The following is a 27598-nucleotide window of genomic DNA, read 5'->3' on the forward strand; positions in this document are numbered from 1 at the left end:
AGTAGGCCTGGGACCCCAAGATCACCACCAAACTACAGAGTTGTCCTTCAAGGACAGCACAACCCCACCCAGAACACGTGACACCTTAAATCCCAGGTGAGGCCTTCATCTCCATTTTGTTGGGATTAAGGGTCCATTTATTATCCTGCATCCACTCCAAAGCTGCCTCCGGTCACCAGTTCAGGGTTTTTTTTAGCCTTCATGAGATCAGCGGCAAGTGCGAGATAGAGCTGGGCGTCATCTGCATATTGCTGGACAGCCCAGCCCAAATCTCCTGATGGCCTCACCAGTAAATGTATAGAGAACAAGATGGAACCCAGCAGGATCCCCAAAGGGTTGAGCAACAGTTCTCCAGCACCACCTTCTGAAACCTACCTTCCAGGAAGGACTGGAACACCCACAAAATGCTGCCTCTCAATCACAGCCCGGAAAGGCGGTCCAGAAGTATACCATGATTGATGGTATCAAAAGCTACTGAGAGGTTGACTTCCTGTTTGGGATCCATGGAGGTCTGACGCAGCTCCACTTGCGGAGCTGACCGGACTGCCGTTTTAACCGGCCGGCGGGGTGAAAATAGCCCGCGGCCGACTGCTCTCAGGCGGGGAGCAGGCAAAGAACGCTCAAGACCCTAGGGTGAGCTAGATCTCGGACGAGGGGGGGCTCTACACAACGAGTCTCCCCCCGATCCTTGAGGTCCCACCTTGCGACGGGTCGGCTATAATCTCTGCGGCAGTTTTGGGGCCAATTCGGCTGGCATAAGACCTACATACCCAAGCATCGATTGGGGGAAGAAGCTGAGAGGAGAACTTAAAATCGAAACAGCGATTATAACCCGAGAAAAGTGAAGAGAAGGTAAAGATCATTATCTTCTGAGACGGGACAGATTGATAAAAACAGAGAGGAAAAAAAGTAGATTTTTAAACTGCAACAGACTAATGAAAAGGAGGGGAAGACTCGGCAGGAATCGAATTTAAAAAGAGACTAAGTTTAAAGAAGTTATTAAAGAAATGGGACTATTGTTTTGAATACCTGTGGCTTTGGAGCTGTGAGAAAAAGACACCATCGCGAGATCTGCTGTGGGAAGACGGGAGACAGGAAGTGCGTAATAACAATAGAGTGGCTGGAGAGAAGCGGCCCTTGCTGGAAGGCAGGAAGTAGGGAATCGCCATTTTTGAAAGGGGAAGGGTCGCGGCTTCAGCGGAAGAGGAAGTAGGCCATCTTGGATTACAAAATCATAGAGAAACCATAGAGAAAAGACGCCCGACATTTTGGACTCTTTAAAATTTAATTTCTATAAGAAGACCGGGACATTTAAAATAGAAAAACGTTAAATTTTACGCCACGGAGTTAAGGAAGAGAGCGGATTCGTGGGAGCGAGCTAAAGCAAGCCCCACGATGTCAAAAAAAGAGTGGCAATCGGCAATAGAAAACCTGGATAAAAACCTGGACAAAAAACTTTTAGATATGATTAAAGAACTTAAGGACACGAAATTGGAGCTGATAAAAGAGGTTAAAGAGGTTACACAGACAGTAAAATCGGAGCTGTCAGAAGTGAAAAAAGGTATGGAAACAATACGAAGTGAATTACAAGGAACGCAGCAGAGAGTTAAAACAGTAGAAGACGCGATGGAGAATTTAGCAGACACGCAACAAACAGAGATGAGATTGGTGAAGGGGAGAATGTCAGTTGCAGAAACTAAACATATGGAGAAGCAGCTACGTTTTCGTGGCTTGCCAGAAGTGGAAGGAAAGTCAGCGCAAGAACAGATGACTGAGGTGTTGGCTGAGTACCTGGGGAAGGAGGAGGAGGAAGTTGTGGCTATCCTAGATGTGGCATACCGTGTGAATTCGAGAATAGCAACCCAGAGGAAACTACCAAGAGATGTGATTGTGCAGTTTACAACACGAAATATGAAAGAGAGGATTGTGACAAAACAGTTTCAAGATCCATTGGAGATTGATGGCAAGACGATTATTATAATGAAGGAACTGCCCAGATCAGTGTTACTGGACCGGAAAAAATATAAAGTGCTAATTCAGATTTTGAAGGACATGAAGATCAGGTACAGATGGGAGCTACCGGAAGGAGTGTCCTTTGAGTTTGGAGGGGCCAAAAAACGCATCAGATCTGAGCGAGAGATGGAGCGATTTATTAAGGACAATGAAAAAGACTTACCAACAAGATCATGAGTATGGAGTGTAAAGTATTATCTTGGAATGTAAATGGACTAAACTCACCGAATAAGAGGAAAAATACTTTTCACTGGCTACTAAAACAAAAATGTGACATTGTTTGTTTGCAAGAGACCCATATCAGAAAGCAGGATGTAAAATATTTAAAATCTGGAAAATTGGGCAAAGAATATGTAGCGGCCTCCAACAAGAAAAAAAGAGGAGTGGTGTTGTACATAAAAGAGGAGCTACAGCCAAAATTTGTTATGAGAGATGTGGAAGCTAGATTTGTAGCAGTGGAATGTATTTGGAATTTAAAGAGAGTGTTGGTAGTCGGACTTTATGCACCTAACGGTGCAAAAGAAAGCTTCTTTGAGGATTTAAGGAAGCATTTAGACGATCTTGCATACGACCAGATAATTCTTGCTGGAGACTTCAATGGAGTGACAGACTTGGAACTAGACAAAAAGACTACAACGGCACAAAAGAAAAGAGGACTATTACCAAAGCTTTTTTTTGAGTTGATTCAACAAGAGACTCTTGAAGATGTATGGAGGAGAGAATATCCTAAAAGCAGACAGTTTACTTTTTATTCTGCAAGGCATTCTACATTATCAAGAATTGATATGATCTGGGCCTCAAAAGACTTAGCATTATGGACTAAGGAGGTAGAAATAATGCCTATGGTAGGCTCAGATCACAACCCAATTATGTGGAAATTTGGAAAAAAGAGAAAAAGGAAAGCATGGAGAATAAATGAGGACTTGTTACAGGAAAGAGAGAATATGGAAATACTGAGAAGAGAGACAAAGTTTTTTATACAATACAACGTGAATAAAGAAGTACCAACCAATAAAGTTTGGGATGCTTACAAGGCGGTTGTAAGGGGCATACTAATGGACTTAAATGGTAGAGCAAGAAAGAAGAAAGAGGAGAAAAGACAAGAGATTGAGGAGAAAATAAAAGCCAAAGAAATACAGCTGAAAAAGAGACCAGGGAAAAAGAAGGTATACCAGGAAATTAAAATACTTCAAGAACAGCTAACAGCAATGAGCAATAAAGAATTGGAGTGGAATCTCAAAAGACTGAATCAAAAAGCGTTTGAGGGTGCTAATAAACCTGGGAAGTACCTGGCATGGCAATTGAAGAAGAAAAGGGAAAAGAAGATAATAAATAAAATTTGCGAAGATAACAAAACGTATTTGGAGCAGGCTACCATTAGTAGAGCCTTTTATAAATTTTACGCTAAGCTGTATAATAAAAAAGAAGTAAACAAAGAATCAATAGCGTCATATTTGGAGAAAACCAAACTTCCAGAAATCTCGGAAGCTTGGAGAAATAAGTTGAATAGTGAAGTAACTGACGAGGAAATAAGTAAGGCAATACAATCTGCAAATCTAGGAAAGGCGCCAGGGCCAGATGGACTTACGGCTAAATTCTATAAGACAATGGCTAATGAACTGGCACCATTCCTAAAAGAGGTGATGAATGGGGTTTTAAGGGATCAAAGGATTCCAGAAACTTGGAGTGAAGCGAATATATCATTGATCCCAAAAGAGGGCCAAGACCTGACTAATGTGAAAAATTATAGACCTATATCGCTACTCAACAATGACTATAAAATTTTTGCGAAGATATTGGCGGAGAGATTGAAGGGGTGGCTCTCGGAAGTCATAGAGGAGGAACAAGCAGGCTTTTTGCCAGACAGACAAATAAGAGACAACTTAAGGACAGTGATCAATGCTATTGAATATTATGACAAGCGTTGTGACAAAGAGGTTGGTTTCTTCTTTGTTGACGCTGAAAAAGCGTTTGACAATTTAAACTGGGACTTTATGTTTGCCACTATGGAAAAGCTACAATTGGGAGAAAGATTCATCAGAGCAATTAAGGAAATTTACAGAGACCAGACTGCAGCAATTGTGGTGAATGATGAATTGACCAAGAAATTGACGATAAGTAAAGGAACAAGACAAGGTTGCCCGTTATCTCCATTGTTGTTCATTTTAGTATTGGAGATTCTGATGATACAAATACGTCAAGATGATGAAATTCGTGGAATAAAAATAAAGGACTATTCATACAAGGTCAGAGCATTTGCGGATGACATAATGTTAATTGTAGAGGACCCATTGGAGAACATGCCAAGAGTGATAGATAAGATCAAGGAGTTTGGAGACTTGGCAGGTTTCTTCATTAACAAAAAGAAGTCAAAGATATTATGCAAAAATATGACTAAGCAGAAACAACAATTGTTAATGGAAACAACGGATTGTGAAGTAACAAGTAAAGTGAAATATTTGGGAGTCGAATTAACTGCAAAGAACATAGATCTATTCAAAAACAATTATGAAAAACTATGGACTCAGATAGAGAGAGACTTGATTAAATGGAATAGATTGAATTTGTCATGGTTGGGCAGGATTGCAGCAGTTAAGATGAATGTGTTACCAAGAGTAATGTTTTTGCTACAGACAATACCAATCATCAGAGACTCCAAACAATTTGAAAAATGGCAGAGGAAAATATCAGATTTTGTTTGGGCAGGCAAGAAGCCTCGAGTGAAAGTGAAAGTTTTACAAGATGCAAAGGAAAGAGGCGGAATGCAACTGCCCAATCTGAGACTTTATCATGATGCAATCTGCCTAGTTTGGTTGAAAGAATGGATGACATTAAAGAACAAGAAACTATTAGCCCTAGAGGGATATAAAAAAATATTTGGATGGCACGCATATTTATGGCATGACAAAGTAAAGGTCAACTCGATGTTCCTGCATCACTTTGTTCGGAGAAGTCTATACATAATCTGGAAGAAGTACAGAATTTATCTACAAGAAGGAACCCCTTTGTGGGTGGTTCCATATGAGGTGATAGACCCGAGAGCTGTTGATAATGAACAACAATGTTTAACGTATAAAGAAATAACTAAAACTGAAGCATCCAAACTTAGAATAAAGACACAAGAGGAACTATCACCTAACTACGATTGGTTCCAGTATAGACAGATCAGAGACTTATATAATTCGGACTCTGTAAAGGGAGGTATACGAATAGAGAATTCGGAACTAGAGCAGACCCTTCTTAAAGAAGATAAGAAAAGAATATCCAAGGTATACCAAGTACTGTTGAAGTGGTATACCGAGGATGAGATAGTTGTCAGGTCCAGTATATATCTAAACTGTACTGACTCCATTTTCTAATGCTTCTAGTGTTTAAGTGCTTTCTCCCCAGGTGCACCAGTTCCCAGGCAGCATTCCCACCGGAGGAGACTGTTTTGTCTAACACCGTTCCACCAAGCATTGGCCTTGAAGGAGAGCAGCTTCCCAAGACTGAAAGATGTTGTTTTGAGAACTGTGGGGGGAGGCTGTTCCAGATGGGTATTGTTACTCTGTATCCTATGCTTGCTCTTCATTAGTAACAATGATCATGTACCATCCTGAGTCTCCTATTCAGGACAGTGGACTATAATGGACCTTGTCTGCAGTAAAGTTTCCTTTCTCAAACAATGGACTTGTGTTTGCTTCTAAAGGGAACCCTGTAGTGAGAGCCTTAATTAGCCACAGTCTGACATTTTGTTACCAATCATGTCTGAGTCGGGCCCAGCGGAATCCAAGGTTGTCCCGGACAGGGATCCTTTGTTCGATCCGTATGCGTCTCCCGACAATCAACCTGTACAAGCCCAAGACTCCCAGGAGCTGGGAGCAGCCGGGAACGGAACCAGAGCTTCCACTTCCACCCCGCCTCTCATCGACCTCAGCACTCGGGACGAGACCGAAGGCGACCCCGGGGCAAGGCCGAAAGCGACCGCTCTCCCCTTGATCTTGGTACCCACCCCGTCGGAGTGGGGAGCCAGACCCCGAGAAACGAGAGAGCGCCGGGCAGGTGGACTCCATCCACGAGTTTCGATGGACGGGCGCCGAAGCCTAGAAACCGTCCCGGAGCTAGATAGCAGCCAACCATGGCGATATTGGAACAGGACGTTCGAGCAAACGGAGGGGGACACGTCTCGCCGCGGCGCCCTGAGTTGGGATTATTCCGAACTTGCCCCGTGGAAAGAGCCAACGGAAGTCCCTGAACAAAGTTGGGAGCAGATACAAGGTCGCACCTATGCGGTGGATACCAGCATCTCGGCCGTGACAGGTATGGCCAAGGGAATTCTAGCCGCGAGGTCGCGAGTCGTCCAAGGGGACCCTCCTCCTTGGGGCCCCTTTTCCCCGGTGAGTGCAACGAATGAAGGTTCCATGAGTGAACAACCGGGGCCAAGTCGAATGCAACAGTTAGAAGCTAAGCTGATGGATATGGAAGAAAGTTTGGCTCATGCCATTCATTTAATTTCTGCAATGGGAGCAGGAGAAAGACTGTCCCCTGAAGAGATGGCGATACAGATAGCTACCCTCCAAAGTGTCATCTCCTATCCGATGGAGGAAGTTCAGCAGCGGTCGTCACCTACCGGCGAAGGGGGCACCTATCCTGGCGAATTGGGAGAACAACCCAAGGAACTTCCCACACAGCAGGAAATTCCACCGAGAGGGGTTAACCCGGTTGAGCCACCCGGTAAGACTCCCATCGAACCTCCTAACGCGGGAGGGGATGTGCCGCCAGACGAGACTCCCGTTGAGAGGCCTACGGAAGGGGAGGAAAAGTCAAGTGATACACCGGTGATACCCCCCCATACTTCTCCTATAACGGTCCGGCCGGACCAAGCGGGAGCACCCGCGGCCCCATCCGAGGGGGGAGCCCCTGGTCAACCGCGAGAAACTGTTCCCGTCGGGCAACCTTCGGGAGACGGTCTACCAGCACCACGAGGCCAGCCGTTGCTTCCCAGAATAACAACGCCTGGAGGGGCAAGCCCGCGCGGCCTCCCACCCGTTCGACCCTCGCCGCTGCGGCCCCTCTCACCTCGACCGCAGCTCATACCGTTGCAGCAGCCCCAGGACCAGCCCGTCTTACCACCTCCGAATCAACCGGGAAGGCCCGCACCTCTACGACACCTCCAACCCCCTCATCAGCGGCCGATCTCCACTCAACCACACCAGCCTCCTCCACCTCGACAGCTGCCGCCAACGCCTCCCGTGTTACCAGCCAGGCCAAGACTGCCGCCACCTGCTCGCCCACCACTGCAGCCTCCGGCCCAACCGAGACCACCCCCGGCAGCTCCACCACGGCAACCTCCGCCGGCACCGCCGGTTCAACCGCCGCCAGTACAGCCGCCACCGTTGCCCCGACCAAGGCTCCAGTTACCTCCTCCCGCGCCCCAGGCGCAATTAAGACTGCCGATGGACTTCTACCCAACGCCTGCTCCGAGACAAGAACTCCCGATGGGCTGGGTGAAGTTGGAAGCCACCTTCGATGGGGATCCCTCCAAACTGGGATTTTTCTTGGTGCAAGTGGTACAGTTTTTCAACCGGTGGGGGCACCTTTTTGGCAGTGAGGCTAGCCAAATTGAACATCTTGGATCTCGTTTACAGGGCAAGGCAGCAGATTGGTATGTGGGACTATACAATGTTGGGGCCCCAGAACTCGATACTCTCCAGGGGTTAGTGGATGCTATTCGAGCACAATATGAAGACCCCTTAGAAGAAACCCGGGCCCGAACAGAATTGCAAGCCATCAAACAAGGCAGCATGTCAGCAAGAGACTATGTCACAAAATTCCGGCAATTAGCAGCCAAGTGCCCTAGGTGTGAGGAGTCCACAAAAATTATTCTGTTCAAACAAGGACTTAACCCGAGACTTTTGGACAGAGCCCTCATGCAAGACAATCCCCCTACACTGTTAGGTTGGATCCAACTTGTTTGCGAAGTGGAGAATCGCATTTTAGAAGTCCGTTTGGTTGAACAACAACAACAAACGGGACAAAGAAGACCATTGACCTTACAGAGGGGAGCACGGGGAGCTGGCTACGCCACCCGTGGAGCGAGAGATGCTAGATGGCAACAAGGGCTGTGCTTGCAATGCGGACAGGCTGGTCACTTTGCAGCACAATGCCCCTACTGGCCTGTGCAAAGACCTCCGCTTCAATTACGGCGTCCAACCCTTGCTCCGTTTCCTACGCTCCAACGCCCGACTCCAGCTCCACGAGCGAATAGAGGCCGCGGCGCTTCCCAAAGGCCAGCCTCAGAGAGAGGGCTGGAAGCGGAAGAAGTTATGGAATACGATCCCGCTTCCCCATCTTCAGAAGTCAATCCAGAAAGTCCCCAGTCGGGAAACGAGATGGATCTGTCGTAAAAGGGCCCAAACGACAGATCCACCCCAAGGCCGTCCCTGCACGGAACCGGCCACCTGGGTCCATTTTATTCATGCCAGTGACTCTAATCAACCCAGAGAGAAAAATGCACATTCGAGTGCAAGCTCTTATTGACTCGGGCTGCTCGAGAGACATCATAGCCCCAGCTCTAGTCAATGGACTGGTCTTACCAACTCGGGATTTACAAAATCCAGTAATCTTTGAACAAATGGATGGTACCAACATGAATCCTGTCACAACTGAAACCATCCCGGTGATCACAGGCATGGGACAACATTGGGAGAAGAGGTCCTTTGTCATCAGCTCTACTGCCAAGTACCCGTTAATTCTAGGCAGCAAGTGGCTATGTGATCACAATCCCTACATAGACTGGGCACAAGGATGTATTACCTTCAGTCATGCCAACTGTAAAAATCACCGTTGGAATCAAAACTGGGGAGAAGATCCAACTCATAAGGAAAAGGCCCTCCTCACCCAAGAAGAAGTCAACCAAATACCCGAACCGTACTGGCCTTTCCTAAATGCTTTCTCGGAGGAGGAAGCTGATACTCTACCCCCGCACCGACGAACGGACTGTGCGGTGGAAATTTTACCCGGAGCCTCACTGCCCAAAGGACGACTCTATCCCATGAGTCTCCATGAACGCGAAGAGCTCCGGAAATTCATCGACACCAACCTCCAACGAGGGTTCATCCGCCCGGCCTCTAGCCCCCACGCCGCTCCAGTCCTCTTCGTGAAAAAGAAGGATGGGGGACTCAGACTGTGCACGGATTTCCGAGGACTGAATGCAGTATCCACCAACAACGCCTATCCTATACCGCTCATCCGAGACCTTCTCAACGTCGTGGCCCAAGGTAAGATCTTTACGAAATTAGATCTAAAAGATGCTTACTTCCACGTTCGTATCAAGGCAGGGGATGAGTGGAAAACCGCATTTAATACGCCCCTCGGACAATATGAATACTTAGTTATGCCTTTTGGATTGACGGGAGCCCCGTCTGTATTCATGTCCATGATAAACGAAGTTCTACACGAATTTCTGTACAAAGGGGTGGTGGTGTACCTTGATGATGTTTTAATTTATTCGGACACCGAGGAAGAACATATTCAAATGGTACAAAAAGTCCTAGCCACCTTGATGAAGAATAAACTGCCCATCAAGTTGTCCAAATGTGAATTCCATAAAACCGAACTCACTTACCTCGGGTATTGTATCTCCCAAGAGGGTCTGAAAATGGATCCAGCCAAAATACAGGCGATCCAAGATTGGCAGACACCCACCACCCGCAAAGAACTGCAATCCTTCCTGGGTTTTGCCAACTTCTATAGAGACTTCATAGCAAATTTCGCCCAAATCACACTCCCCTTAACAGAGTTGCTGAAAACCAAAGATAAAGGGGACCAAGCTAAAAAACCCTCTTCCAAACTACAATGGACCCCCGATTGCCAAATGGCCTTCGAATGCCTAAAAAAGCAATTTGTAACGGAACCCATCCTCTCCCACCCCAACGAACAATCCCCCTTCATAGTACAGGTCGACGCCAGCGATACGGCGATAGGGGGGGTTTTACTACAGAAGGGGGAGGATGGGAAATTGCGGCCTTGTGCATTCTTGTCTAGAAAGTTTTCGGAGGCGGAAAGGAATTGGAATGTGTGGGAGAAGGAGGCCTTTGCAGTAAAAACAGCCCTTACTAACTGGAGACATTGGCTGGAGGGGGCGCGATACCCTTTCGAGGTCTGGACAGATCATAAAAATTTGGAGGCCCTCCGAAGCCCACGCAGACTGAATGCCAAGCAATTGCGGTGGGCGGAATTCTTTTCCAAATTCAACTTCACTCTAAATTATCTCCCGGGCAAAACTAACTTTTTGGCGGACGCCCTGTCGCGCATGCCCCAACATAAGAGCAAGCGGGCGGAGACTGTCGACACGGTCTTCTCGCCTACGCAACTTGGGGGCGTGGTGACTACTCGCAGCCATGCCAAGCAGCCCCTCCCGGCCAACCAAGAGTGGAAATCGAAACTTAAAACTGAAGTGGAGAAGGAGGGGGATAAAGCTCCGCGAAACAAACTAACCCAATCCCCACAAGGGGATTGGCTAGCTGGGAGCAAGTTTTATGTCCCGGACAGCCTCAAGCTGGAGGTCTTGCAGCGCTGTCACGATGCTCCCACTGCTGGACATTATGGGTACCTGAAAACTTTACACCTAATTCAAAGACAATTCTGGTGGCCAGGCATGCGCAAAGACATTTCCCAATACGTTAGTTCCTGCCCTGTTTGCCTCAGCACAAAAACCAGAAAAGGGAAACCTCCGGGTCTCCTGCAACCATTGGAAACGCCGAACAGGCCCTGGGAAGTAATCTCCATGGACTTTATAACTGATCTACCTATTTCAAAAGGACATAATTGTATTTTAGTTGTGGTAGATCTGTTCTCCAAACAAGCTCATTTTATCCCCTGTACTGCTATACCTTCCGCTCGAAAACTAGCGGATCTGTTTCTAAAATACATCGTAAAATTATATTCTTTTCCGTCCAAGGTGATTTCGGATCGCGGCGGACAGTTCGTTGCCAACTTCTGGCGGGAGCTTTTGAAAATGTTGAATATTGAGCAAGGCATCAGTTCAAGCCACCACCCACAAACCGACGGGCAATCCGAAAAAACAAATCAAATATTAGAACAGTTCCTTCGTTGCTACATCAATTTTCAACAAGATAATTGGGTGGACCTTCTCCCTCTAGCCGAATTCTCCTATAACAACAGTGTACACGCTTCAACGGGAGAGGCCCCATTCAAAATTGTATACGGAACTCACTTCAATCCCTTCCCATTGGACGCACCCCCTCTCCATTCCTCTAAATTGCCAGATGTATCTTCATGGTGGGGGGAGGCGGCGCAGCAGTGGACTCTTATTAAGAAACACCTTGAAAAAGCCAAACTGGATTATAAAAAATACGCAGATCGCCATCGTGTGGCCGAATGGGAATTACAACCCGGAGATCATGTGTATATTTCCACAAAAAACCTGAAACTAGCTCAGACAAGCCGCAAACTCGCTCTGAAATTCCTGGGACCTTTTCCTGTGCGCAAGATAATAAATAAAGTGACTGTTGCTGTAACTTTGCCCAAGAATCTGCGCCATGTGCACGATACGTTCCATGTCAGCCTTTTAAAGAGAGCTCCCACCGACAACAAATGGCACATCAAAGCTCCACCCATTCCAACTTTAATTGACGACCAAATACACTATGAGGTACAACAAATTTTGGACTCTAAACTCAAGCGAAATCAGCTTTTTTACCTCATTAGATGGAAGGACTTTGATTCTGGTTACGATGAATGGGTGAACTCTGCACATGTTCATGCTCCTAGATTAACCAAAGCTTTTCATACTCGCTACCCATATAAACCAGGGGGGGATCTGTTTTAAGGGGGGCAGAATGTCAGGTCCAGTATATATCTAAACTGTACTGACTCCATTTTCTAATGCTTCTAGTGTTTAAGTGCTTTCTCCCCAGGTGCACCAGTTCCCAGGCAGCATTCCCACCGGAGGAGACTGTTTTGTCTAACACCGTTCCACCAAGCATTGGCCTTGAAGGAGAGCAGCTTCCCAAGACTGAAAGATGTTGTTTTGAGAACTGTGGGGGGAGGCTGTTCCAGATGGGTATTGTTACTCTGTATCCTATGCTTGCTCTTCATTGGTAACAATGATCATGTACCATCCTGAGTCTCCTATTCAGGACAGTGGACTATAATGGACCTTGTCTGCAGTAAAGTTTCCTTTCTCAAACAATGGACTTGTGTTTGCTTCTAAAGGGAACCCTGTAGTGAGAGCCTTAATTAGCCACAGTCTGACAATAGTTAAAACACAAATGGTGAAATGGGCTATAAACTTTAATAAAGAAATAACAATGGAGGCATGGGAATACTTGTGGAAAACTACAATGAAGACAACGACATGTATTAATATCAAAGAGAACATTTATAAAATGATCTATCGTTGGTACATGACACCAAAGAAGATTGCGCTAGGGAATTTGAATACTTCTAATAAATGCTGGAAATGTAAGAAGCATGAGGGCTCCCTCTATCATATGTGGTGGTCGTGTGAGGTAGCCAGGCAGTACTGGGGGGAAATAATAAGAGAAATGAGTGAAATTTTACAATTTCAAATTAATAAGAACCCAGAACTCCTGCTACTGAACTTGGGAATGGAGGGAACTCCAGCCCAACACAGGACGTTGATATTTTACATGACAGCAGCAGCTAGACTTTTGTATGCGCAAAAATGGAAAGTACAAGAAGTGCCAACTATTGAAGATTGGACTTACAAATTGCTGTATATGGCTGAAATGGACAAGATGACAAGAAAATTGAGAGATCTGGACTCAGGGCAGTTCAACACAGACTGGGAGAAGCTGAAACAATACCTGGAGAAGAAATGGGAGGTGGGAGGAAAACTGTGGCAGTTTGAGAACTACTGAAGTATTGAAGTAGAGGGGGGAGACTTTACCGGGGGGAGAAGAGATAAATGTGAATTAATAAGCAGTCAGATTAATAGATTGACATATATATAGATATATATAGGTTAACAAACAGAACATAGAGAAAATAATTAATTATAAGGACTAAATATAAGGAGCGATTAACTAACAATATTTTCTTTTTTTTTCTGACAAGTTTTGTACCAAACTGAATGTCTGAAGATATAGATGGGTCAAATTGATTGACTACGTGAGGAGAGATATATAGAACTATTATAAAAAGATAGAATGAGTAATATATATAGAGAATAAGTCAAATTGTTTGATATAAACGAATGTATGATCTATATGGTTTATGATATATAGAAATACCTGAAATTGAAAAATTGGGATAAATTGTTTATCTAAGATGGAAACAAAGGCTTACAGTTTGGGCATATAATGTTAAAAATAGTTAAGGATGTACTGCTTAGAATAATGGAGAATATATATTTGTTTTAGATAGAGGAAGCTAATAAAAGTAAGGGAAAGGGGACAAAGGGTTGGAAAGCTGTTGGAAGTCAACAAAAAGGGGGGGGAAAGGGAGGGGGTTAGAGATGAAAAAATTGGGGAAAATTGAATGTAAATGTGGAAATAATGGATTCTAACCCAATAAAAATTTTTCAAAAAAAAAAAAAAAAAGCTACTGAGAGGTCTAGGACTATCAACAGTCACACACCCTCTGTCTGTCTCACAACGCAGGTCATCCACGAGGGCAACCAAGGCTGTTTCATTCCCATAACCAGGCCTAATACCAAATTTGGAAGTATCCAAACAATCTGGCTTGTTTAGGAAAGCCTGAAGCTCTTCAGCCACCACCCTTTCACACATGCATACTCACAGCCTAACCTTCCAAAACCAGGGGGGGGGGAATGGCAACTTTATAGGGGCTCGTGATCCAAAGGGTGGACTCTTGCAACTCACCTGAGGGCCAAGCTACACATGACGAATGACACTTGAACAGCAAGTGGATTGAGTGGAGGGCAAGTGAACAGGGAGAAATACACTTGCTGTTCAAGTGTCATTCGTCATGTGTCGCTTGGCCCTGAGAGTCCCAATTCACAGTGATTTGATATGACCCAATTTCCCTGGTTATGCTCTGCTGTTTTTCATGGTTTCACTCACTCTGCTCTCTGCCTTCCTAGATTTCATGCAGAAAATTTCTAAAATTAACTCTAGAACTAGGGCATGTGCAGTTTTGCACCTTTCCCTCCTGTTTATTTTCCTTCAACCTTACTGATGCACCCAATCAATCACCTAAGAAACAGAGTATTAGAAAGATACAAGCAGAGGCATAAATAAACAGATGAACACCCCACACATAGTCAGAGTCCATTTCGCACTACTCATTATGCTCGGAAGCACTTGTGTGCCCCACTAAGGTACATGGAAAGATATTAATAACATCAGTTAAAGGTACTGAAATCGATACATGCACAGCAGTCTTTAGCTCTGTACAGCTGACATTATATTCATTGAAGTGCGTGAGTAGAGGGGAAGCAGGCATGAGGGTGCTGGCTCTGCCACCTAGGTCACTGGATCCTGAGCATACGATGCAGAAGCACATCTGCTCGGCTCCTGTGATCAGGAATGCTACTTTGTGAATGTCCCTGATCACTTCCTCTTTGCATATACACAGGCACCATGCTCACAAGCGGGCAACAGTACACAGGCAGGAAGTGACCTGCTTCCTCTCTATGCACATTGATTTTAACATGTGCAGTGCTTCTCTAGAGGCTTTCTGAGTACTAGTGTTGTAGCAGTGTCCACGTTGGACTAGTCTGAGGTGAGTAGCTATGTTGGTCTGCAGTAGATGAGCAAGGTTCAAGTCTAGTAGCACTTTAAAGACCAACAAGAGTTTCTAGGGTATATGCTTTCGAGAGTCAAGCTTCCTTCGTCAGATACGAGTAGGAATGGACACCTCTGAGTCTTTGTATCCTAGTCGGAAGGTGGGAGGGGTGTTGGAAAGAAGTAAGAAAGAATGTGGAGGTACAATGTGAAATATAATTAGCTTGATTAGAGCAGGAAAGAAAATGCAGAAAATTAGCACCTCTAGTGAGAAAAGAATCCTACGTCCCTATTCAGCCCTGGAGGGTATCTGAACTCTCAAAAACTTATACCCTAGAAACTCTTGTTGGTTTTTAAGGTACCACTGGACTTGAACCTTGCTCATATTGGGCTAGGATCTAGGAGACCCCGTTTCAAACCCCACTCTACTACCTTGGGCCAGCCATTCTTTCTTAACCTAACCTTCCTCACAGAGTCATTCGGAAGATAAAATGGAGAAGAGAGCTATGTACACTGTCCTAAACTCCTTAGAGGAAACATGAAGTTAAAATTAAAGAAGACATCAAAGCAGCAGCTTTCTAACGAGCTGAGAATGAAAAAGGACACATTTAGGAAATGGAAGGAGGGGCATACAACCAAGGATGAATATAAACAAACAGCCAGCACTCGTAGGGAGAGTGTTAGAAAGGCTAATATTCAGTATGCGCTTAGGCTAGGGAGAGATGCTAAACACAACAAAAAAGATTTTTTTCTTTGTGTTTGGAACAAGAAAAAGATCAAGGAAGTGGTAGGTCCATTCTAGGAAAGTGGAATTTTAACAGGTGATAGAGAGAGGGCAGAACTGCTCAACCCTTACTTTGCTTCGGTTTTTTCTTGCAAGAGAAGCTGTGCTCAATCTGGCAGCAATGGAACATGTGATGAAGGAAGGGAGTAGGCACAGGAATGATATATAAAACTCCCAACTTCTTTAGCTGAAATCAAATTCTCGGGACCAGATGAACTGTGTCCTAGGGTGCTCAAGGAACTTGATGTAATTTCAGAGCCTCCGTCTATAATCTTTGAGAATTCTTGGAGAACAGGGGAGATGCCGGAAGATTGGAAATGTGCAAATGTTGTCCCCCATCTTCAAAAAGGGAAAAAATGAGGCTCCAGCTTGACATCCATACCTGGAAAGCTTCTAGAACAAATTAATCAACCAGCCAGTCCTTGAGCATTTCGAGAAGAAGGCTGTGATGACCAAGAGCCAGCATGGGTTCCTCAAGAAGGAAGTGTTGACTCTCGAAAGTTCGTACCTTGGAAATCTAGTTGGTCTTAGCTACTAATCTTGCCCCGATCTTGCTCAAGAACAAGGAATGACAGACGAATCTTCTCTTTTTTTGACAGTTACTACTTTGGAGGATCAACGTTCGGACATAGTTTATCTTGATTTCGGCGAGGTTTCTGAAAAGGTCCCATAGGATACTCTCGTTGACAAGCTGGTCAAATGTGGTTTGGATGCTGCTACTGTTAAGTGGATGTGGAATTGGTTGATAGATCATAACCCCAAAGAGTGCTCGCAAAGGGTTCCTCATCCTCTTGGAGAAAAGTAACAAGTAGAGTGCCTCCAGGATCTTTCCTGGGCCCTGTGATGTTCAGTATCATTGTAAGTGACTTTGGTTACCTCTGTGACAATGAGAAGGCAGAGAACGTGCCAACAGGACCACGTGATCCAGCAGGGTATGCAAAGAACTGTGTGACTCGTCACGTGTGACATGGTAGAGGTGGCAGAAGGCAGCTGTTCTTCAGGCCATGTGGTAAGTATAATGAAGACTGGTCTTTGCATTACCAAAGTATACTGGGACTTTATGGGAAACCATTCCCCTGCTACCTTTCTCAACTAATGGAATTATTTGCTCAGATTTTGTGATCAAATGTATTGCCCCCTCCCCACTGAACTGCTTATAAGATCAAGCCCAACGTGGGTTTCCAATAAATGTTCTGCTTAAGGGTACACCTTTAACCCCCCCCCCCTTTCCCCCTACTGTCTTCAGAGACCACAGACATAGGGGAAATTTGGCAGGGAAGTGCTATGGGTGCATGCTTCCACAATCTGGTAATCCTTGGAAAATCAACCCCAAGGCCTTCCAGGATCTACCCACTGTAGCTACCAGAGGAAAAAAAGTAATTTTTGAGGTGCCCACGGAGTATGTTTCCATAATTCAGGGATCTCAAGAGAAGCACTTCCTACTAGTCAGTCAGAGTCTCTACTATAATATTCGTATTCCTCTAGTTTGGTTATTAAATATAACTTCTCATCAGAGAACCATCACAGATGGTTCTGTAAGGTGATATTATTTTAGTATGCAACGCTGTCAGGACTTGCTGTCAAAAGGGGGCACCAAAACTCACTCTGTGCATCTCTGCACATGTTTCAACGGAGCCATGGCCCCAGCAACCGATGGGGAAATCCACAGCTAAGTGGCCTTGATGGGGCTTTGAGAAGCATCACGCAACGGGGGGAGGGGGCTGCCACTCCAGACTCTCTCTCATACATGCCACAATGAAATTTTTCTTTCTTTCTTTTTTTCTTTCTTCTGTTTTTCTTTCTCTTTTTGGAAGGGGGGAAGTGATGCTCTACCCATCAAAACTAAGCTCCCAGGGGATAAGCACGCTTGCAACTTCGGTCCGGAGCAGTTGGGGGCACCTCCGTCCAGGAAGAGGGAGGGTGTTCAGAGCCATGCCGCCTGCCCTTGATCTCACCTCTCCCGCAGCCTGGAAGCACGGAGCTGTTTTCTGCAGCCGAGAGCTGTCATCCCACACTCCCTCCCCCCTCAGCCACACGCCAAAGTCTGCCCAGCACGTGCCAGTTTTAAGCTGGGTTGCCCTTAATTGTCCCCACGATGGCGGTGGGGGGGTGCCCCACCCCGCTTATGGCAATGAATCATCTTGAAAGGGGTGGGGAGATGGGGAGTTGCTGCACCTGTCTCTGCCAGTGACCTTTGCTCCCTAGCTGCCAATTGCTTTGATGGCAAGTTGCCAAGGAAACCAACACTCCCCCCCCCCAACACACATCCCCATTTTCTATTTGAGAATAGATGTACAGCCTTGAAGGAGTAATTATCTATCTTCGCTCTGCCTGCCTTTGTTATAGGGCAAGGCTTAGGGGACTGGTTCTATTCACCAGAGAGGAACAAGATGGTGTCGCCTTAAATCCAGCATGTGTGTGTGTGTGTGAGAGAGAGAGAGGGGGGGGGAGCTCTTAGCATTTCAGGTAAGGCAACCAGACCGAAATTTGGAACCGTGGCATCTTGAACAAGAGATGCATCTGTTCCTTGGGACCAGGTTCTCCTCTCCTAATTAATTCCATAATTAATTGAATTAATTATATTTCTAGAGTGCTTTTCAATACGTGTTTCCAAAGCAGCACGCTATACAACGTCAAAAGGATAATATCGTAAAGGCAAGTAAAACAAGGGTGGCCACGTTTTGAGGATCCATCAGTGAAATTTGTCCATTTAAAAAAATCTGGTTAATTACAGAAAGACCCCTGATTAATTCAGCAGATTTCTAAAAGGACGCATATAAAACTACGCGTGTAGTTTTAAAAGATGTATGCCTGTCTGTGCGAGGGACAGCTAGATGTGGTATCGGGAGATCCATGAACAGATCGCCTGCTGTTTTCTTTCTTTTAATTTTTTTTTTAAATTAAAGTACAACCCTGCTGTTGTTTTGAAGAGCAACTAACACCATATTTGGATCAAGGCAACAGGCAGAAGGAGACAATTCAACCCCTTCCATGGCACCATGTCTCTGGCCTCAGCTGTCCCCCGTTGAAGACTTTATTTGTCCAGACATATAGGTATACACAGACCAGGCGTTACCAATGTGGTGCCTGCCAAGGTGTTTGTTGGCACCCACTGGTCCCTTCTCCCAAAGCAAAGAACCAATTCTGGCTTTCATCCACCTCATTGGATTTACAAGTTTCCAGGGGGGCTAATCTTTGGGTCTACAAGGAACTCCCGTTCAGAAATAGCTGACCTCCATCATAAGGGGACACTTGGTTTAGAACGTCCCACTATCTTTTCTTAGATTCCATACTGGGGAGATGTGAGCCATGCATCTCTTTATAATGTGATTTTTAAAAATCTTGTGTTGCCACTGAAGAACTCACAATAACCACCATAATCCGTACCCCACCTACTTAGTCTTTACAATAACTTTGCGAGGTAGGCTGGATCAAGAGAGAGAGATGGCTCAAAGTCATCCAGAAAGCTTTATGGATGAACAAGGATTTAAACTCGAGTCTTCTGTCTCTAACTACTTACAGCCATGCTGTAAGTAGGTTGGGCATCTGGGAGTTCATTCAGGTGTTAGGATATCCATCCTGAACAGGACATCACAGCTTTTAAAAAGCTTTTAAAAAGCCAGGAGAACCTAAATTTGGTCAAAATAGATGCTGAAACATTTCCTGAATATATTATCCAAATTTGCATGATGGCTCTTATGTTTGCATAATTTTCGGCATTTTTAATTATTTTGCATAATAGATTCAGCTTTTTCTACCTATGAGAAGGAACAAGTAAGTGCACAAGGAACTAGAACCCTCACTGCAGGAGTCTTATTGGACACCAGGTACAAAAACCTAATCAGGCATTACAGACAGATTTTCATACCTCCGTGTGAGCTAGCAACTTATTTTTTAATTTTAAAAAGGGAGAGCTGGTTTCTATAAGAAGTTGCAGTTCTGAGCTTCTGCATTTTTTCCCTTCTTTGCTTCTGTAGAACTGTAGACTACACCAAGCCCTGGATAATAAAGTGCATTCCAGGCTGCACTTCACAGTCAGAGACTTGAGGGTACAACCATCTTGAGTCAGAGCCAGTTGCACACTCTCTCTCCCCTCTCCCTGCTGTACCTGTTCGTAGACCGCCTTGGATCTCAACGCAGATTCTAGTTGCTCAGTTCCAAAGGTATAGATGGCGGAACGGTACTGTGTGCCGACGTCATTCTGCTGCCTCATGCCTGGATAAGGAAAGAATCACAGCACCAGTGACTACAGGAAACTGGATGTCAAACTAGGATCTGGGAGACCCCGGCTGCAACCCCCACTCCGTCATGGGCGCTCACTCTCACTCTCAGCCTTACACCACAGGGTGGTTGTTGTAATGGTAAAATGGAGGAGCGGTAATGATGTTTTAAACTGCTTTAGGTCCCCATTGGGAGAAAAGTGGCATATGAATATCTAAATCAATAGGGAGAGGAAGCGAACTCTTCCACTCTCCAAATGCTGGCCAAATATCCTTATATATTCTTAACTGTGTGGTTGAATAGAGGCCACCAAAACAGTCTGATGGACAGTCCTGTCTTTACTGAATAGACTCCTTCCGATCGCACATAATCTGCTCTAAAATGTGGTGGCGGCTTCTGCCTTAGATGGCTTGAAAAGAAGATTGGACAAATTCATATAAGGGAGGTCCATCAACGGTTATTAGCCACCATGGCAAAATACAGCCTCCGTGGGCAGAGGCAGTGTACTTCAGAATAGCAGTTAGAGGGGACAACATCAGGACGCAGCAGTTTTGAATTCTATGCCCTGCTCTCGAGTCTTCCGGGGCATCCAATTAGCCACTCTGGTAAACATGACGCTGAGAGGAAAATTCCATCTTTATCTTGAAGTACAAAGTTCTGCCAGTTGAGAAATCTACGGATTTGCCTGCTCCTTAAACGTTGCTTCTAAGTCTTTGCTCCAGGTACCTTAAGTCTTTGCCTGGGTTATGACTTCTCCAAAGACACTCATACAGCATGGTTTTGATTGGCTGTCAGGTGCCAGGTACAGACAATGGCTGCAATCCTCTACACTTTTAATCAGACGTAAGGCTCAGTGCTTTGCATGGAATACACAGGCTTGAGTGGTGCATCTTGACCCCGTGCCTTGGTGAAAGAGTGAACTTTCCACTTTTAATTGCTAAAAATAAAATGACTTCATTGTTCTTACAGGAGCATGGCGTCACCATCAGGTAACACTGGAGAAGCCTGAGTTCCTGTCTTTATTCTACCACAGAACTCACTGGCTAACTTGGTTATTCTCTCAGCTTAATATCCTTCACAGTATCATTCTAAGGATAAATTGGGGAAGGAGGAAATTATATTTGGTGTAGTCAGTTTGGTGTAGTGGTTAAGAGCGGCAGGACTCTAATCTAGAGAACCAGGTTTGACTCCCCACTCCTCCGCTTGAAGCCAGCTGGGTGACCTTGGGTCAGTCACAGCTCTCTCAGAGCTCTCTCAGCCCCACCCACCTCACAGGGTGATTGTTGTGGGGATAGTAACACACTTTGTAAACAGCTCTGAGAGGGTGTAAAGTTGCCTTGAAGGGTGGTATATAAATCGAATGTTGCTGTTGTTATCTTTCTAGCGCATTTTGAGCTTTCTCAACATCTGCTATTTGAGATACTGAGAACTGAATCTGGGATATTCTGGATGGAGAACATGTTCTTCCTATCTTTTATCCTGCCCTTCCTCAGGGAGGCATACATAGTTCTTCCTTCACCATTTCATCTTCCTAACAGCTCTGGAAGGTAGAGAGAGTGACTGCTCCACGGTCACTCAGCAAGCTTCGTGGCAGGATTTGAACCCAGTCTGCTGTGTCACCTTCCTTTGGACAAAGTGTGGGATAAAGATTCATTACATAGATACATTTCATTCTGACACAAAGCCAGCACAGTGGCCGTTTCCACACAGCTTACCTTTCCTCGGAACGACCCGGAACATCGTGCAAAAAACGCGGAAGATCACGTTTTCTCACGCGAGATTTGCACGACGTATAACGTCGTGCAAATCTCATGTGAGAAAATGCAATCTTCCATGTTTTTTGCGCGATGTTCCGGGTCGTTCCGAGGGAAGGTAAGCTGTATAGAAATGGCCAGTGTGCTGCTTAGAGAGTCTGACTTGGATCTAGGAGACAACAGGTTCGAATCCCTGCTCTGCCCCAGAAGCTCAATAGGTGATATTGGGCCAGTCATTCTCTGACAAAGTTTTTTGTTGTGAGGATAAATTGAAGGAGTAGAGAATAATGTTGTAAACCACTCTTGGGGCCTCACTGGGGAGAAAAAGCAGGCTAAAAATAGCTAAACAGAGAAATAAATTGTTTGGGGGGTTGTGTAGAAGCTGCCTCAAGATCCTTTAAATGGAAAGGTAGGAAAGGACTGTTTGAAATCAACAATTCAACCAAAGCCACCTACCTACTTTTGGTCATAGATCCAGAGGAGTTAGCGGTGTTAGTCTGTAGTTGCAAAATAGTAAAAAGTCCAGTAATACCTTTAAGACGAACCAACTTTATTGTAGCATAAGCTTTTGAGAACCACAGCTCTCTTCATCAGCTGCATCTGACGAAGAGAGCTGTGGTTCTCGAAAGCTTATGCTACAATAAAGTTGGCTCGTCTTAAAGATGCTACTGGACTCTTTACTATTTTACCTACTTTGGGAAACAGTTTGAGAGCTGCCCTGCTGGTTCCAACCTGTGGTCTCTCCCATCCACCCCCAAGCTCCCATCCCACCATTCAGGAGCCAATGCAGTTAAGGCCTCAGCATATAGATCCGGAACTGACTCCTGAACAATTGTTTGGCAAGGACTCTCTTCCCTTGTTCAGAAAGTTAAACTGGGAACTGTCCGCAGCCGGTGCTATCCTGATCTCTGTATACATAAGCACCTATAAAAGGCTTTCCCCTCCTGTCCCCCCCCCTCCCCCCAGTCACCAACAATGGCTGTTTCTCTCATGGGAAGGACTGTTAATCACCTTGGCATGACAAATCTAACCTATGCAGCTCATCAGCTTCGCTGTCTGTGAAGTGTGAATCCATTATAGGGCCTATGTTTGGAACAGAAAGAATGGAGCCAAGGCTGAAACCAATAAAAGTTACTGAAGCAACAAAGAGGCCAAAGGTTACTGAGAACAGGGGAAAGACACTACGCGGTATTCTAAGGGAGAGGTTCTGCAGCTCAGAGCCAAACTACAAGTGACGCCTGACACAGGTTGGACACTTGCCAGCTTCCCTCAACTTTTGATGGGAAATGCAGGCAGCTTGGCGGAATGTTGGACGAGTGACAGTTGAAAAGTCCATTGGACAGCTGTCGGAGAGCCAAGCTGCAAGACCAGGATGCCTACATTTCCCATCAAAACTTGAGCATACCTCCCCTCAGCAGCCCTAAATGCCATTTGAGATGTTGTTACTGGTGGGTGGAAGCCGCTCAGGAACGACATGAGGGGAGTGCTGCCACAGGAAGGGGAAATCGCCCCCTTGGCACGCGCAGATATTTTTGACAGGTTCTGACCCAATGCCTTTGCATACAGAAGGTCCCCAAGAGCTCCTCCAGCTAAAGGCTCTGAGATGGCAGATGGGATGAGGGCTGCTGCCAATTTGAGCAGACTCCACCACAATTCAGGACTCTTCAGCCCAGGACCTGGTCTGCCTCTCTGCTGGGCCCTGGTCCGTTGCTGTCTGAAACATCTATGACCTGACTGCCCCGCCACCTCTGACTGCTGTAGAGGTGTATAGCCTTAACATCTTCACCGCTCTTGGATATGCTTTATGGTTTTTTTAAACTGAGTTTTATACTTGTATTTATTGTTGTTATTTAATAATGTTGTTACCCACCCTGAGCCTGTTCGTGGGGAAGGCGGGTTAGAAATTTAATTATTTAATTAAATTAATTAAATTAAGAACCCACTGTTCACCAAATATATGGTAGGGAGGGCAAAAAGCCCCTAAAATGTTCCAAGTGATAGCTGCATGCACAGCCACCCGGAATGGTGCCCAACTTTGAGGCAGAAGAACCAGCCACTAGCAGAACGAGAAGATGATGAGTAGCAGTGAAGATGGGGAACACAGCCGGGGGGGGGGGCTGGCACGGAAAGGAAAAGGGACTCACCCTGCCCCATGAGTCCTTGCAGATATACTCTGGTAACAGTCTAAACCCTTGAGGCACAACAAAACAGATAATAAGAATAGACACGGGTCATTTCGTAGAAAAAGAGGAGCAGGAACTCATTAGCATAACCTATTAGCACAACTCATTAGCATATGCCATGCCCCACCCCCTGGCATCACCTATCCTGGCTGTTTTGGACCCAATCTTGGCCATTCAGAGCCGAAATTGGGCCCAAAATGGCAAAAAGGGGCCCAAAATGGCTGAAAAGGGGCCCAAAATGGTCAGGATTGGGCCGCTGCCGAGTGGGAGAGTGATCCACCACCCATTACAGGCCCATTCTTGGCTGTTTTGGGACCAATCCTGGCTGTTTTGGGTCTGATCCTGGCCATTTTGAGCCCGAATTGGGCCGTTTCGGCTCCGATCCAGGCCGAAATGGGCCCAAAATTGCCAAAAATCAGGTGGGTGGAGTCACCTGATATATGACCTTTTAGGAGAACTACCGGAACTGCATTCCTGCGTGTTCCCCCTCAAAATAAGCCCTGAGAATAGATAAACCTTATACCAGAAACCTTATGATCGGCAAACATACCTACATGCCTCCAGTCACTGACCTAAACACATCAAACAATCCATCGACTACAGCCAAGCTCTACAGTATTCCAGTCCTTCTAAAAGAGATTCTCACCTGCAGGAATTACAACAGACATTTTTGGAATTACAATACCCACCTGATGTAGCAAGGAAACAGACGGACAAAGCCAGAATGATATCAAGGGATAACCTGCTACAAGACAGGCACAAACAAAACAACATGAGAATGCCACTGGCGGTCACATACAGCTCTCAGCTCAAACCAGTTCAACACCTCATTAATGACCTGCAACCTACACTGGACAATGATACTTGTCTCTCACAAGCACTGGGAGGCAAACCTTTTCTTGCCCACAGATAGCCCCCTAATATTAAACAACTTCACACTCACAATAATGTACTTTCTAACACAGAAACGAACTCTGGGACCAGGGCCTGCAATAAACCACGATGCCAACTCTGTCCCCATATTCACTCCGACAGCACAACCGATCTCAGCTTCATTCATTTGTTCCTCTTCTAATGTTATATATGCTATCAAGTGTCAGCAATGCCCTTCTCCTCTCTATATTAAACTAACAGGTCAGTCCGTACGCAAAAGAATAAATGGACATAAATCAGACACTAAAAATCACAACACTCAAAAACCAGTGGGAGAACATTTTAATCTTCTGCAACATTCCACTACTGACCTAAAAGTGGTTATCCTCAAACAGAGAAGCTTCAAGAGAGGATTACAACATGAGATTGCTGAACTTGAGTTCATTCACAGCTTCAGAACAATGGACTCCCTGGGCCTGAATAGAGACATAGGATTCTTGTCCCACTACAGATGCTAATTTCTGCTCTAATCAAGCTGCGCTGTAACATCAAACCTTTTACTTCCTGACTCCCTTCTTTGCTGCACCCCTCCCACGTCCTGACTTGGGATATAAAGGCTCAGGGATCTCCACTCCTCTTGATGACGGAAGCTTTGACTCTCGAAAGTTTACACCCTGAAAATCTTGTTGTCACTGGACTCAGATCCTGACAAAATAGGTAAGAATCCCTTACCATTTTACCTTCAGCGCCTCACAAGTAGTCCACAAATACCCCAATAGAAAAAATGCTTTGTACACCTTTGGCTAGGAAAGGTCCCCTCCGGACTTCTTCAAGCAGTCCGTTCTATGATGCAGGTACAGAAGATGTATGCACACATCCTTTCAAAAGTACAACTGAGAAACGTTAGGGACGAGGCACATTAATTCACACAGAGAGAGGTGTTCTGTACTTCGAGAGGCTAGACATGCCTCCAGTGCACGAGAGGGGCGATTTTGTTGAAAATTTGGTTTTAAAAGTTCCTAGAAATGGTGGGCCATTGATGTGTGCATATATTATATTGCTGCTCGTTTCCAAAAAAGCACCTGCAGATGAGATCGCATCAGATAGTGCTGTCCAGTAGGGGGGAAACACAGCCCCCCAAACTGTTACATAATTTGAAACAATACACTAAGTTAAATGCTCACCAAAGTAGAGGGAAGGTATTGCCAATTAAATCACAGATACTATCCAATCAGCGCTGACTATTCTCGTGCAGCTGTCTTCAGTTCCGCAAACACACTGGCAATGAAGGCAGAAGGTGGCAGAAAAATCCCTTTGCAATGATTTGTCATCTATTTCAACCTGGTGTTGTGAGATGACTCAAAACAAATAGGCGAATGCTTTAGATGAGCACACACCAAGCTAACGGAATGCATGAGCACCAAGCCTTTGACCAAGCAAGGAACTAAGTATGTTTTGTTCCAATATGACTGGACAGGACAAAACCCCAAAACTGTGGGGGTGGCCAGGAGCTCTGGGTTGTCATTTGCAAGGAAAGCTTCCATGTTGCACAAAGCTCGCCAAGACAGCAATGTCCCTGCGCGAGTATTCAATGGGCCACATATTAAGAGCTCATCAGCCATTCCTGGACTTCTGTGAAGGAGGCACAAGTGTGTGTGTGTGTATGGGGGGAGGGGTATTATCTACAAAAACAGAGAGCCGGTGCCTCTGTTGCTGCAGTGCATCCTAGCAATTAGTGCCCGCCCTTTATTTTACTTTTAAATTTTAAGTGTCTTGGAACAGGATCTGTGAAACTGGGATTCCAAATGGATGTGCTTGCCTCTTCAGAAAGGCCAGATTTAAACATGAAGTACGAAGAGAACGTACCTGCATGACGCTGTTTGCATCCAGCATCTCAGTTAAACTGGACCCTCCGCCACGACATGCATGGCATTATCATGCCAAAGATGCGCACAACACAGGCAGGCATTACGCAAGCATGCTTAGGACGTGCATAGAAGCGCAGTTGAAATGCACACCACATAATATGGGCATGCTCTTCTTGCGCACTGAGAAAATGTATCACTGTAATTCCCCTCTACTAGGTATAATTTCTGTTCTGGATACGAGACAGTTTGGAGGGGGGAAGAAAACTCTCTCCGAGCCGGCAGCATCTCTCCGTGGCTCAGCCCAAGCGAAATACCCCCTCCCCCACCAAATATGTCATCTTCACAGACACACGTTACTCATTAAAACGCAAACACACAATTACAAGCCCAGAGGAGTGCCCTGCCAATGACACACACGGAATGCTAATCTCCTCATTAAAATTACACTTCATTATAAAAGCTCAGCCTTCCCCAGGCCTCCGACCCTCCCCCGCTGTCACTCAGCATTGACGTGAGGCGGGTTTCAAGCAGACTTCCCTCCTCTACCTCCCTTCCACCTCCTGGTTATTAAAAAAAAAAGTCTCCAGTGTCTTCTCCATTTGCAACTGATCCTCCCCACACACACAAGAGACCCCATGGCCTCACCATTCTAGGCTTCAAGTTTCAGAATGGTGCTGGAAGCCATTTGGAGGGAGAGCCGCCACTTCGGAGGCTGGCCTCCAGAATTGCCAAATGAGGTTCAGCAGAAGAGGGCTTAAGAGAAACACCTTCAGGTCTCCTCGACACAAGGCTACCCCTTAGAAGAAATGTGCTCTGAGAGGGCAGGTGAGGGATCCAGCCAGCACTTCCTGAGGAAGCTGGTAGCATGACAGAGTACATGCTTCGCACCTGTGAAATCCCTGGTTCAGTTTCAGGGGCCTCCAGTGAAAAGGGTCTCTAACAGCAGGGGAAGGAAGGACTTGGAGAGACGCTGCACGTCAGAATCGACAATACTGATCCCTTGCAGTGAAATCATGGCTGATTCCACATACATTGGATAATGCACTTTCAATGCACTTTATCAATCGTTTGAGGTGGATTTTTTGTTCTGCACACAAAAAAATCTGTTCCAAATGATCTATAAAGAGGATTGGAAGTGCATTATTCAACATGTGCGGAATCACTCCATATTCAGAGTGACTCCGTTCGA

The 27598-nt window shown here is 45.6% G+C and overlaps 1 protein-coding gene across 1 annotated transcript in view; it reads right to left on the reverse strand.

The window, feature by feature from the left end:
- Window positions 1-27598, reverse strand: part of LOC129343715 (mitochondrial peptide methionine sulfoxide reductase-like) — an 87077-nt gene that overhangs the window by 12790 nt on the left and 46689 nt on the right. The window contains exon 5 of the mRNA XM_055000090.1: window positions 19619-19725. Coding sequence (XP_054856065.1) covers window positions 19619-19725 — 107 coding nt within the window. The remainder of the gene's footprint in view (window positions 1-19618; window positions 19726-27598) is intronic.

This window comes from Eublepharis macularius, chromosome 15, assembly GCF_028583425.1.
Source record: "Eublepharis macularius isolate TG4126 chromosome 15, MPM_Emac_v1.0, whole genome shotgun sequence".
Classification (NCBI taxonomy): domain Eukaryota; kingdom Metazoa; phylum Chordata; class Lepidosauria; order Squamata; family Eublepharidae; genus Eublepharis; species Eublepharis macularius.